Source organism: Bos indicus x Bos taurus, chromosome 7 (assembly GCF_003369695.1).
Source record: "Bos indicus x Bos taurus breed Angus x Brahman F1 hybrid chromosome 7, Bos_hybrid_MaternalHap_v2.0, whole genome shotgun sequence".
NCBI lineage: Eukaryota > Metazoa > Chordata > Mammalia > Artiodactyla > Bovidae > Bos > Bos indicus x Bos taurus.
The window spans coordinates 57,163,286-57,177,549 of record NC_040082.1 but is presented as its reverse complement, the minus strand read 5'-3'; the positions used below and the strand labels follow the sequence as shown (position 1 = coordinate 57,177,549).

Here is a 14,264-nt window from a genome sequence, read left to right as displayed (position 1 = left end):
AAAGAATTGGACACGACTGAGTGACTGAATTGAACTTGCATATGCATCAAAATTTAAAGTATTCATTACCCTTGACTCAGTGATTTCCCTTCTAGGGATTGACACTTCTGAGATAGTTGAGCCAGTGTAAAACTATATTTTCAAAAGCTGTTCTTTGAAATATTGGCTATAATGATAACAAGGGAAACAATATAAGTACCCATGGAAAGGTGATTGGTTAAGTGGAGAGTGGTATGTCCACGTGAAAGGATCCAATGCAACTGTCAGTTTATTAACTGGATAGATAGTTAAAACATTTTAAATTGTGCAATTACATTGAAAATATCTACCAACAATTACTTTTCTTTTTTTTTTTTACTAAAATGCATGTTAGAATGGGAGGGATTCCAGTTCTTGGCACTTTCTATTTGTCAAGATTTCAGAATACATTAATTATGTTTGGACATAAGACAGGAATTTTAAAATACATGTGCTCTGTATTGACTTAGCTCCAATTCCAAGTCATGTGATGTCTGTATTATCTCTTCACTCAGCAGCGATTGGCAAGTCCCTTTCTGGTGGTTTCCAGTCCTATTGTTTATTCTCTACTGGTGAGCATGTTTGTCTGTATAGACTGTCAGTCCTTCTGAGGAAAGAGATGGAATCTTGTCAGCCTTGTGTCTCCTCCCCAACACAGAGAACTTGCACATAAGAGGTGCTCAGCAAGTAGGTGATGAATGTACTTTCATTCTTGAGTTCATTTGAAGTATTCAGTGAGGTTATCTCTGATTAGTAAGGAACTACATAAAAAGATTATACAGTGAAAGTGACAGATAGATTCAAGGGATTAGATCTGATAGAATGCCAGAAGAACTATGGATGGAAGTTCCTAACATTGTATACGAGGCGGTGATCAAAACCATTTCCAAGAAAAAGAAATGCAGAAAGGCAAAATGATTGTCTGAGGAGGCCTTACAAATAGCTGAGACAGAAGAGAAGTGAGGCAATGAGAAAAGCAAAGATATACCCATCTGAATGCAGAGTTCCAAAGAATAGCAAAGAGAGATAAGAAAGCCTATCTAAGTGATCAATGCAAAGAAATAGAGGAAAACAATAGAATGGGGAAGACTAGAGATCTCTTCAAGAAAATTAGAAATACCAAGGGAACATTTCATGCAAAGATGGGTACAATAAAGGACAAAAATGGTATGGACCTAACAGAAGCAAAAGATATTAAGAAGAGGTGGCAAGAATACACAGAAGAACTACACAAAAAAGATTTTCATGACCCAGATAACCACGATGGTGTGATCACTCACCTAGAGCCAGACATTTTCGAGTGTGAAGTCAAGTGGGCCTTAGGAAGCATCACTATGAACAAAGCTAGTGGAGATGATGGAATTCCAGCTGAGCTGTTTCAAATCCTAAAAGATGATGCTGTGAAAGTCCTGCACTCAATACGTCAGCAAATTTGGAAAACTCAGCAGTGGTCATAGGACTGGAAAAGGTCAGTTTTCATTCCAATCTCAAAGAAGAGCAATGCCAAAGAATGCTCAAACTACCTCAGAGTTGCACTCATTTCACATGCTAGCAAAGTAATGCTCAAAATTCTCCAAGCCAGGCTTCAACAGTACATGAACCAAGAAATTCCAGATGTACAAGCTGTATTTAGAAAAGGCAAAGGAACCAGAGATCAAATTGCCAACATCCATTGGATCATACAAAAAGCAAGAGAATTCCAGAAAAACATCTACTTCTGCTTCATTGACTATGCTAGTCTTTGACTGTATGGATCACAACAAACTGTGGAAAATTCTTAAAGAAAGGGGAATACCAGACCACCTTACCTGCCTCCTAAGAAATCTGTATGCAGGTCAAGAAGCAACAGTTAGAACCAGACACAGAACAACGGACCGGTTCCAGATTGGGAAAGGAGTGCATCAAGGCTGTATATTGTCATCCTGCTTATTTTACTTATAAGGAAGTACTTCATGTGCAATTTGGGCTGGATGAAGCACAAGCTGGAATCAGGATTGCTGGGAAAAATATCAGTAACCTCAGATATGCAGATGACACCACACTTATGGAAGAAAGTGAAGAAGAACTAAAGATCCTCTTGATGAAGGTGAGAGAAGAGAGTGAAAAAAGCTGGCTTAAAACTCAACATTCAAAAAACTAAGATCATGGCATCCAGTCCCACCACTTCATGGCAAATAGATGGAGAAACAATGGAAGCAGTGACTGATGTTATTTTCTTGGGCTCCAAAATCACTGCAGATGGTGACTGCAGCCATGAAATTAAAAGACACTTGCTCCTTGGAAGAAAAGCTATAACAAACCTAGACAGCATATTAAAAACCAAAGAGATTACCTTGCCAACAAAGGTCCGTCAAGTCAAAGCTATGGTTTTTCCAGTAGTCATGTGCAGTGTGAGAGTTAGACCATAAAGAGAAGGCTGAGTGCCTAAGAATTGGTGCTTTTGAACTGTAGTGCTGGAGAAGATTCTTGAGAGTCCCTTGAACCATAAGGAAATCCAGTCAATCCTAAAGGAAATCAACCCTGAATATTCATTAAAAAGACTGATGCTAAAGCTGAAGCTCCAATACTTTGGCCACCTCATAACAATGAACTTACTCATTGGAAAATACCTTGATGCTGGGAAAGATTGAGAGCAAGAGAAGAGGGCCACAGAGGACGAGATGGTTGGATGGCATCACTGACTTAACGGACATGAGTTTGAGCAAACTCCGGGAGATGGTGAAGGACAGGAAAGCCCGGCATGCTGCAGTCCATGGGATTGCAAAGAGTTGGACACGACTGAGTGACTGAACAACAACAACAGCAGCAGTGTAATAGGAGGTATTCTGCTCCTTATTCATCTCTAGTCTAGTGCAGTGACAGCTGGATGAGAAACTTTAGACCATTTTGGAACAAGATAGGATATAGATGTCATATTTGATTAGGCGACTCTGCTGCCTCTGGAGGAACTTACCCAGACATTACTGTCTGATGCACATCATCGGGGTGGGAGGAGGTTGGCAGTGTTGGACGCAGGTGGGTTATCCACTCTCCTGCAGGGAGGACTCACCCTATGACAGCCCTCCGTGGGTGTCAGGCCTGGGTGCTGTGATGAAGCTGAGGACGGCCACGTCCCCCACCTGATGTGTCTATTACACAAGAGCAGTTGACACACACAGAATTGCTGAGTCACAGGCTGAGTCAGAGGCCAAATTGGAAATGCTCTATCTGTGCTTCAACCAGGATTTGTCAGCACTTACTGTGCACTTCGTGCAGTGCCATGGGCCTGAGGATTAACAGCTGATTCATGCCTCTTGTTTTAGTTAATTTTTTATATTTAGCATGAAAAAGAATGAGGTGAAAGTGTTAGTCACTCAGTCATGTCTGACTCTTTGCGACCCCATGTCATGCTTTCCCCCAATTACGTAGGCGACAGATACCCACTATAGAAAATTTGGAAAATACAAAAAAGCATTCACGTATTATAAAGTTATCCATTCACCATTCCCAAAGATAAATATATTAATGTTTTAGAGCCTTTCAAACTTTAAAAAAAATAAATATGTACTTTCCACGTATAAAAATTTGTATCTGGATAAATAAATACCTACTATTGGCTAAGAGCATGGGGCAGAGCTCTGAGATATTTTAGAACTTCGCTTCATCAATGAAGGCAGATGAAAATTAAAATGATACATTAAGATCACCCTGGGCATATTTCAGGTGAATCAGTGACATCCAAGACTATGGTTAGAGAAGCAGGTATTTCAGTCCTAGAGGAAATGGGATTTAGGGGTATTCTCCATCAAAGTTTTATACAAGTAAGAGAAGGCTATAATAAACATCAGGATTGACTTAAAGAAAGAAAAGCCATAAAACTGTAACATATGATAATGAAGGTAAGGAATTTGTAAAGCAGTTGCCTTATAGCTGTCATTGCTCCATGTGTATGGATTCTGTGTGTTGTCTTTCTGACTCTCCTGACCTATGTAAGTATGCGGTAATAACTGTTCATCACTGTCTTTGCTTGAGATACAGCTCAGAGTAGGTGAGTAACTTGCCAAACTGGCAGAGATATGAGATTAAGTTATGAGTCTGAGACTGATTGATGGATTGGTCTATTGATTTCATTACAAATTGGAAGATCTGCCTTAAAAAAAAAAATCTACTCTCACTTTCAGTCACGGCCTAGCTCCAAACCCTTTCAAGTTGTCCAAATCAATCTGTATTTAAGCAAACAGCCTACAGGAGTCAGCTGTTCCTCCGATGGTCTCATCTGCTGAGCCCTAGTGGGCAGCATGAAAAAGATGAACTGTGTTCAAATCCCTAGCCCTAGCTGAAATTCCAGCTTCAAGAAAAAGTTTGAATTGTCACTTGGCAATTTGATTTAAGTTAAAGGGAGCCCGGGACTGAAATTCCCATGCTGGCTGCCTTTTGGTAGATGTCTTCATAAAAGGGAAGAAGGGGGTTTGGTGAAGCCTTAATGTTCAGTTGTTAGGCTACAGAGAAGGGATTATTGAAATCCGGAAATAATTCCAAAACGTGCAACCATTGGCTTTAGCTCTCTCAATTTAAATCGTTTACCAGAGAGATGAATAGGGACAAAATCAAATTGCCCCTGTTTCCTTCCTTTCTCAGAAAGATCAGTATGTACTGAGTCAGACATGTGTAAAGCCTTAAGTAAAAGAGGGAAGGAGCAGGATTTTAGCCACTGAATAAGCTCTTAGACTGTGCTTCTCCAGGGCAGGGATGTGTCTATTCATTACCCTCCCCACTCCCACCCCTGCCCCCCACCCCTGTTTGTTGAATTAACTTATTAAACTTTTTATCCTTTTAGGTGACCCTTCCAGAATAAAAGGACTGTTTTAAAAGTTTTATGTATGACGTATCAACTGCGAGAGTCTGGGCTCTGCAGTTTTTATAAAAAGCATAAGAGACATACCTATATAACCCATGGCACATGCTCAGGAAGCATTTTTGGAATGAATGAACGAATGAATGAAGTGGGATTGGGTATTCTGGAGCAAGTGACTGGATGAGTTACTAAAATTTCAATCAATGTTTTCTCTTTGTCTATGTGATAATATGTTGGAGTATTTTGAGAGAATACCGCAAGAAACTCTTATGTTTGTGCCTAAAATAAGGCAGTGTGGAGGGTGGGAATCCTGCTGGAAAAAATAACAAACAGAGACTAATTGATGCTTTATAGTTTGCATCACTCCATGTAACAAGATTTCTGGAAACCTCAAACCTTGGCTGAGTCTGGAAGCATGTCAGCCTCATACTTACTGAGCCGTACAAAAGCCCGTCGGTGTCCATGGCCAAGAACTGGCCAGTCTCCGTACTCTTAATATACACCTCCCCTATGCTTTCCGCACAGAGCTGCAGCTGAACTGAAATAAAAATAACACGAGCAAAAGTAAATAAACACTAAGCCTTTGCCGATAGAGTCTGGCAGCCAGGACAGTTAGCCATGGAAAATTCTGCTCATTCATCTCACAGAGCCCTCAAGGATGAGCCTCATATTAATCAAAACATAGAAATACAGTTCCTTTTTCTTTGCCCTCCAAAGAAAGCCGTCTGTTGGGAGTCATGTTCTCGAGGGAAGGAGAGGTGGTGGCAGGCTCGCCCACCCGTCTCTGCCTCGTTTGTGACCCCACATGCACTTCACAGGGCAGGGTCAGGGGAGGAAGCTCATTCACTTCCCTGGATCCAGCATCCCAGCAAGTGATCTTGGGGTACCACAGAGTCGGCAGCTGGCCAGCCTGAGGCTGTTCAGCTTCAGCTCTCAACCTGCTTTGGCAGGAGTGCTTTTTATGGCCTGGGCCTTCCTTTCATGGGTGCTTTTCATGGACAGATTGTTATTTTTCAAAATCTAATAGTGTTATTTTCCCAGATGGAAGAGGTTCCCAGGAAGTTAGATTGCTTGGCACGTATGAAACTCAAGAAGCTCACCCACGATGAAGTTCAGTCAAGCCCCTGCCTCTGTGGCAACCCCACTCGGGTACTGGTAGAGGGGAAATCCTGACCTCTGACAGGGAGAATGAAAAAGGTACCTGGGATGGGAGTAGTGGTTCTCACCTGGGGATGATTTTGTTCTGCAGGGGACAGGTAGCCATGTATGTAGACTCTTTGGGTTGTCCCAGCTAGGGTGGGATAGTGCTACCCTCATCCAGCAAGTAGAAGCCCGGCATACTGCTTAACATCCCACAGTGCCCAGGGAACCCCTTCACAGCAAGGAATTATTCAGCCCCAAAAGTCAGTAGTGCCAAGGTTGGGAAACACTGAGGTTAAGGGTAAAGACTGAGATGCTCCGAGTTACCCCCTCTCCAGTTACACTGACTGATACTCCCATGATGCCTTGCCCACTTCGGGACAATTTCATTGGTCCTAACCATTGTTATGATTAGGAGTGCAATCTGGACTGGGGACCAACTGAGCATCCAGTAGTTCTTTGGGAGTCAGCTTTGTCAGAGGCCGAGGTACAGGGGATGCTAGAAGGAGCACAGGCCTTCAGGTTGAACCCCTAGGCCCCTCATTGCTTTTCCTTGTTTTCATTTTTTATTTAATTTCTTAGAATCAGAAATGTATTCCCATGTTTCATACTTGGAAACACAGAAGAGGAGATGGTGAATGTCTTCCTTCTGCCCCTTCCAACCTCTCGCTCCCAATTGATGGGGGTCAAGACAGACAAGGATCCTTGCCCTTCCTCTGGGATACATTCTCCTGGGTAGACAGAGACAAACAAGTAAACTCCTCCTAGGTATATTTTGAGTGTGTTCTTCTAGAGAGATTTTATGTATGAGAAATAGACTTTATCCCTCCTGTCTTTTTGTTTTTTTCCTACACAAATGGTGAGATACCCTACAGTCCTGTACCTGTGTTTTTCAGTTAAAACTGACTGGAAATCTTTCCACCGAAGCAGTGAAGGAGTTACCCTCCATCTTTGCCAATTGAATTGTGTCCTCTTACGTGGATGTGCGGTAATCATTTTACCACTTCCTTATTAGTATGTCTGTATCTTCTCATTTCCCTCTCTTTCCTTATCTTCTGATTCATCCCAAGGGTGATACGTAGTTACATCACCCTTATTGAAGACTCAGTTCTCTTGTCCTTGAAAGTCTTTGCTGCAGAGACTCAGGACCTCCACTCACTTCCTCTGGTGAGCAGTTTATTTAACTCATAAGAAGAAAGTGAGAAAGCACAATCTCCTTTGCCACCAGGCCTCCTGACTGCTTAGCTCTGAGAGGCAGTTATGAGAGCACAGGCCAGAGGCCTCCTCTCTCCAACCTCGGGTCCCACAACTCGCTCACTGAGTCACTGCTCCAGCCACGCCACTCCTTTCCCACACCAGTCTCTTTTCTGCCACAGGATCTTTGCACAGGCTCTCCCTCTGTCTGGTATTTCCTCTCTCCTAATAGTCACAAAGATGGTCCTTTTCCTCCTGGCCTCAGCCCCAAAGCCTTTCCTCAGAGAGGCCTTCCCCCCACAAGTACCCCACCACACTCTGCACAGCAAGTCCTTTCACTCCCACCGCAGGAGCCCTGGCACCCTAGTCCCTGCATCTTTGTCTTCCTCCTTCCTGGTTTGTTTCCTTCATGGCACTTAGTGTGCACTTATTTTTGTTGTTTAGGGCTTCACTCATTTATTTCTGCCTCCCCAGGGGAGTGTACACTTGGAAGAAAGGGCAGGAATTTTATCTGTCCTCTTTCCCCTTCAGTCTCCAGTGCCTCCCAGAGTGCTCTACACCCTGGGGAGAGCCAGTGTGTATTTGTTGAGTGGACAATGTTAGGCTAATCTTTGCAGAGATGATTCTGTTGGCCCATCATTAGTAAGCTGTACATTTTGAATTGTGTTTCCAATAGTGCTTTGTGGAGTGAAGTAAGATGCGACTGAGTTGTGAGTTGTAAGGTTCAAGGCTGGGCTTTGCCACTTATGAGCAGGACCTTGGCTGGGTTGTTTAACTTTCAGGCCACAGTCTCCTTGTTAGTAAAATTGGAATGATTTAGATTCAATTTCTAGAGGTTTTTTCCAGCACTAGCAGTCTCAAAAGCGTGTAAATAAATTTAGTAATCGTGCTATATACAACAGAATATTATTTAACCATAAAAAGGAATAAAGTACTGGTGCGTGCTACAACATGGTTGAACCTTGAAAGCATGTTAAGTGAAGAAGCTTACTCACAAAGGACCACACATTGTTTGATTCCATTTCAAATAAATGTCCAGAATAGGCAAAACCCATAGAGACAGGAAGTAGATTAGTGGTAGCCAGGGGCTGAGGAAGGGGTTGGAGAGAGAAGGGGAAACTATGGTTAAGAGGTATAGGGTTTCTTTTAGGGTGATGAAGGCTGACTGTAGAGATGGTTGCACAAATCTCTAAGAAAACCACTGAATGGCATACTTTAAATGGGTGAATTGTAAGGTATGTGAATGTATCTCAATAAAAAATTTTTTTCAATGCTCAGTATTTTCATTGACCTCTGATTTGCAGAGAATTTCACATGTGTTTTCTATCAGTTTCTCGGCATAATCCTGTATATTTAAGAGAGACCAAACTGCTACTGCTGCTAAGTCACATCAGTCGTGTCCGACTCTGTGCGACCCCATAGACGGCAGCCCACCAGGCTCCCCCGTCCCTGGGATTCTCCAGGCAAGAGCACTGGAGTGGGTTGCCATTTCCTTCTCCGATGCATGAAAGTGAAAAGGGAAAGTGAAGTCGCTCAGTCATGTCTGACTCTTAGCGATCCCATGGACTGCAGCCTACCAGGCTCCTCCGCCCATGGGATTTTCCAGGCAAGAGTACTGGAGTGGGGTGCCATCGCCTTCTCCAGAGAGACCAAAGGAAGGGAATACTTGTTTACTGATCATCTACAATGTGCCAGGCATCTTGCTAGTTTCTATCTTGGTATAAATAGTGTAAAACTGAAGAGTTTGGACTCAAGAAGCAAACTGCATGAATTTAAATTCTGGCTTGGCTGTGTATTAGCTGTGTACTGATTGGGTATGGTATTTACCTCTGTTTCCTTATCTGTAATGATAGTGTCTGCTCCATAGAGTTGTGAGGTTTAGTGATCTGACACCTAGAAGTGTCCAGTAAAATTGCTATCATTTTGATTGTGTTTAGGTGACATCATCACTTCTCACAGCATCCCTGGAGGAAGGTGGCACTGGCTGTGTCCTACAGGTGAGGAAACTGAAGCTTGGTAAGAGCACCTTTACCAGACATTGTACTTAGAATCATAGACAAAACCATGGCCAGAATCCAGGCCTAACTATTTTAAATATCCTGCTTTTTCCTCTATTTCATACAATACCTTGAACAGTTACCAGAAAGATTGGTCCAAATCAAGCCATATTCACTTCCCTCCTTGGTCCCCCTTATGTTCAAGGTCTGACTTGCACAAGATGTCGGATGGCCATCCAGAACCCCGTTTTGTAGCCATGATGATGTTAGCTACCTGGGACTTTTGGCTCAGATGGTAAAGAATCTGCCTTCAATGTGGGAGACTTGGGTTTGATCCCTGGGTGGGAAAGATCCCTTGGAGAAGGAAATGGCTACCCACTCCAGTATCCTTGCCTGGAAAATCCCATGGACAGAGGAGCCTGGCAGGCTACAGTCCATGGGATCACAAAGAGTCAAACACGACTGAAGTGACTTAGCACGCACACCTATATAAGTAGGTCACATTATTATAAGTCAGTCACATTATAGCTACAACAGAAACCCCTAAAGGGCAAGTCCTTTTGGGTAATCAAGAAAAATGTTTTTTTAACAGACTTCCTTTTGTAGAGCAGTTTTAGGTTCACAGCAAAAATATGGGGAAAGTATGAAATTTACCATGTGCCCCTCCCCTGCATGGCACAGTCTCCCCATTATTGTCACCGCCCACCAGCGAGGTACAGTTGTTATAAATGACGAACCTACACCAGCACATCGTGATCACCTAGGAAGACATTTTCTGTAGCTTTTTATTTTCTAGTCCATTCCTGTTCTGCGCCTTAAATACTGCCCGTTTGTCTCGCTGTGGGGGTAGGCAGAGTTGACTTTGCCGTCTGAGGAGCCCCGTCTTGGCCATGTTAACGCCCCACGGAGGTAAACATGAGACAGAGCTGCCTGGCGCACGACTCAGACCTCGGCCCTGAGCCCCAGCACCAAGTTGTTGCACTGGTGAGAGTTTGTCTCAAGAGTTTCCTCTGTAAATATTATTTCTCCAGGATGTCCAAGTTTCATAGCTCATTTTCACTGGATTTCTTTCTGGCTAAGTTGCTTAAACATATATCCTTCTACAAGCAGAGCTGGCAGGAAGGAGTAACACCCAGCGCGTTGCTCGCGTAGCTGACTAGGTGTCCAACTGCCTAGTGTGACTTCATTCCAGTTTTCCAAACCTACATCCTCCTGCAGCTGCTGCTGAGGGGTGGGAGGGAAGGAGAGCAAGTGGGAGAGGGGGGCTTACAAAGAGAGGGAGGGACTGGCCAACAGCCTTGGCGGAAGCAGCAGCCTTTCCCTCTTGGAGGGAGCAGGGGCCTCAGGGGAAGCCACGAGTCAGCATGTATGCATGTTCCGGGCATTACTTGCTGGGTGCTCCGCTCAGTGTGGGCAAGGTCTCCGCCTTCAGGGGCTTACACCTATTGAGGGTCAGATGACCCAGAGTAATCAAGCAGTACAATAGCAAAAACTCCACTTGTTTTCGAGCTAAAAGCAAACAAAAGTGCAACAACCAAAACCCTCTTTTTTCCCTCTCTCTATAATTGTTTTCTCTCTCAAAAGCAGAAAATAATGTACAGTGCGGGAAAAAAGCAAACTGCAAAAGAGTATTTATGGTAAATCCTTGATGAAAATTTTGTAAACAAAACAAACCAATGCACATAGCTTATGAATAGATAGGGAGTAAAAGATAAAAATGTGCACTTGATTCAGTCCAAATTCATAGCAGTGGCTGCTCTGGGGAGGATGAAAATGACTGAGACTGGGGAGGGGAGTGGAGGGAAATTGCCTTTCATCCTAACTCTTCGTTCCTTTCAAAAGACAATACTGAGGCAAGAACAGCCAGCAAGTTGGTAACAGTGGTTAACTTCGGGTAATGGGGCTGCCGATGGTTTTGTAGTGTTCTGGGTGAGGCTGGGTAGTTGATGTGAAAAGCCTGGTTTGTAGTTGGTGGGCAGACACTCAGTTTCTTGCTGCTGGTGCTCTGTGACCCAACACAGACTTGACCTCGGGGACCATCTAGACCTGAATGCAGGGATCTGCAAAAGATGTGTCATCTTGAGGGCAGACACACCTTTCCGACCCACTGGAAAAGACCCTGATTGAGGGCAGGAGGAGAGGGGGGCAGCAGAGGATGAGATGGTTGGATGGCATCACCAACTCAATGGACATGAGTTTGAGCAAAGTCCGGGAGATGGTGAAGGACACGGAAGCCTGATGTGCTGCAGTCTGTGGGGTCACAACTTAGTGACTGAACAACAATTTAAGGGCAGACAGGGAACCAGGAAAGCTGGTGAAGGGCCACTCAGGTCACACCTGCTCTGTTCAGTGTCTTCTTCCAGCACCTTCCAGCAGGTTAGCACCCAGGACACAGGGGTGGAGGGAGCGCCTCCTCTCTCCCATATGGGGAATTTAGGACTTGCTCTCTATGAGCTGGGTGGTCAGTGGCTCTGTAGCATCCCAAGGATGAAGGGGCAAGTACTTTTTGAAAAACAAGGCAAATCACTCAGCCCTCTGGGGAGTTACTGTTCCCCATCTCTGAAATATGGACAGTGACTTTTGACTTAGCAGAAGAAATGAAAAGCAATTTTTAAAAAAGGTACTCTAGTGATGGTTACAAGTTTCTTAGAAAAATTGAAACTTACAAAGCACTTTAAAAATGTGCTACAGAACGACTGGAAGCACTCGCCTGATGGACTAGTAACCATAGTGTCCCCGGTAGAATCCAGTCCCGCTCCTTGCCCAGGAATGCATTAAGGTGTGCTGGTTTGGGAATGGCCAATTTATCAAAAGTAAATGTCAAATAACTGAAATATACAGGATGACCTTTGCAACCCATGCTCCTGTCTCATCCTTTGGACCCTTCAGGGGTCTTTGCTTAGGGGAACCTAGGTAAGGGGGAGGAGAAGGCAATGGGGTCACGAAGAGTCAGTCAGCATTGGAGAAGGAAATGGCAACCCACTCCAGTGTTCTTGCCTGGAGAATCCAGGGACAGAGGAGCCTGGTGGGCTGCCATCTATGGGGTCGCACAGAGTTGGACACGACTGAAGCGACTTAGCAGCAGCAGCAGCAGGAAAGGGGGATGCCAGGAATCTGAGTGGGTATGCTGGTCCCTGTCTAGAGATCTTCCTTCTTTTCCTGAGGAATTATAAGCTGGTATCTCTGGTTTTCTCTTCTGTGCCTCAGAGCCTTCCGTTAGCTCTTTATAGTAGTTTAGTCAGTAAGACACATGATCCCTTACATTCCAAGGATAGAAAGAAGGAACAGGAGTTAGAACCTGCCAGTGCCAAGAGACATGAGCTTTGGGGCACCATGCTATTCTCTTCCTGTCCTTCCCTAGGAATTTTGAAAGGTAAGACTACAGCTGCTGCGTTCAGCAGGATGAATGCTGCGGAGGGAGGTCCTGCTTCTGCAGCACATTCCTCCATGGCCTTTAAGCCTGCTTTCCACCTCTGCTCTCCAGATAGAGGCCCAGAGAGATTACGTGCCTGGTTTATTCTGGGTTGGAGACTTCCCGTCCTTTGCCTTGTTTACCCAAAATGAGGTCAGCCTCATTCAGAACTTGGTGAGGTTGTTTTATGTCAGTGGCATTTATACTTAAAATGTAGCCACAAGCCGGGCACCGTAAAACATTAGAGAAAGACGGAGAAGAAATAAAATGGAGTTTGTGGGGGAAAAAAGTTACAGTGGTTTGGATACGTGTGTGTGTGTGTGTGTGTGTGTGTGTGTGTGTGTGTATGAAAAAGACTTTTCTTAGAATGTGTAAAGGTGTTTGCTTCTCCTCTAGGGTCTGAAAAAGGTGCCTGGAAAATTTTGATACAGTCCATGGACTGTGTGATATTTAAACAAAAAAATAGTCTATCTGGAAAAATCCCTCTTGTGTAAGCAGATAAAGAGCTGGTAGGGAGGAGAGGGTAGGAGGCCTTCGGCAGGGCGTGCCACCAGGGAGAGTGTGCCTGTCTGAAGACCAGTCACTCTCTCTGATGCCTGGCTCTGCCCACTGTGGTCACTTGAAGAGCACACCAATGCAGTGGGGAGCACAGTGGGTTCGCCGTCAGGTGGTGAGCCACAGCAGGATGGGGAATCTGGATCGCCCCCAGAACTGCGGGCAGGAGGGATTCACTAAAGGGAAGGAACCCTTTCTAAAGGGCTGCAAAGCAGGGTTCTGGGGACCAGTGAACTCCTCTAGTGCCTTTAGGATGTGGTTTGATTTATAAATATTTGATTGGCACACACTTTGCTCAGGAACATTTCCATTTGTGTGGTGAGTGGTGCCGGTAATCCTGCTCCCCATGAAGCCTCGTACGTGCTTGGGGAGGTGAGGGGTGCGTGCCACGGGAGGGGGCTGCAGGTTTGGGATGCTTGTGAGCTTTTTCCTATCCTCCAGTTACTGCTCCAGAAATAGGTTATGGCCCCCTTAGACAGAGAGTGAACTCCCTCAAAAGGAGCGGAGTCAGGCACGGAGCTCCTTCTTGCTTTGCCCAAGACAGCTTGCTGTGCAGAGAGGCGAGACAGGGCAGGGCTTGCAGAGCTGCTGGTGCCTGGGTACAAGGTAACCACATGCCAGGCCTCAAGAGCTCCAAGCCCGGACAGTCCTGAGATGCTGAGATGCAGGGAGCTGGTGTAGCATTGGTTTAACTCAGCACACTCCAAAGATCAGATGGTGAGACGAGGAAGGCCCAGCAAGCCTCAGGATGCTGCTGCTGATAAACACCATGTTCCAGGCACTTATCATGTGCCTGGCAGGCTGTTAAAGACATTCACAAACTGTCATACTTAAAATTCCAACTTTCCTATGAGGCTGGGTACTGTTGCCATCCTTGTTTTTAAACTGAGGCATGTGGAGGAAAAGTAACTTCCCGACAGGGAAGCTGACAGGGAGCCAGTAAACCGCAGTGATGGGTCCTGCATCTACTGGGCCCGAAGATGGGCTGTGTGAATCCAGTATGTTCATTTAATTAGTGTGTGGTGTGAAACCACGGCTGTGGTGTTGGTGTCAGGGGTGGAAGTGTACTATAAGCTGCTGCTGCTGCTAAGTCGCTTCAGTCGTGTCTGACTCT

The 14,264-nt window shown here is 44.8% G+C and overlaps 2 protein-coding genes across 15 annotated transcripts in view; one reads left to right on the top strand and one right to left on the bottom strand.

The window, feature by feature from the left end:
• Nucleotides 1–14,264, top strand: part of LOC113895217 — a 453,671-nt gene that overhangs the window by 315,598 nt on the left and 123,809 nt on the right. For 7 of the 8 annotated variants that reach the window (XM_027546109.1, XM_027546115.1, XM_027546112.1 and 4 more), the window contains exon 8: nucleotides 9,124–9,183. In XM_027546109.1, the coding sequence (XP_027401910.1) occupies nucleotides 9,124–9,183 (60 nt within the window). Of the gene's footprint in view, nucleotides 1–9,123; nucleotides 9,184–9,388; nucleotides 9,522–14,264 lie in introns of those variants that run through there. The other variant, XM_027546113.1, reaches the window with a different exon arrangement.
• Nucleotides 1–14,264, bottom strand: part of FGF1 (fibroblast growth factor 1) — a 107,024-nt gene that overhangs the window by 4,805 nt on the left and 87,955 nt on the right. For 6 of the 7 annotated variants that reach the window (XM_027546123.1, XM_027546121.1, XM_027546122.1 and 3 more), the window contains one exon: nucleotides 5,287–5,390. The exons of the other annotated variant lie outside the window; for it this stretch is intronic. In XM_027546123.1, the coding sequence (XP_027401924.1) occupies nucleotides 5,287–5,390 (104 nt within the window). The remainder of the gene's footprint in view (nucleotides 1–5,286; nucleotides 5,391–14,264) is intronic. 7 annotated transcript variants of the gene reach the window in all.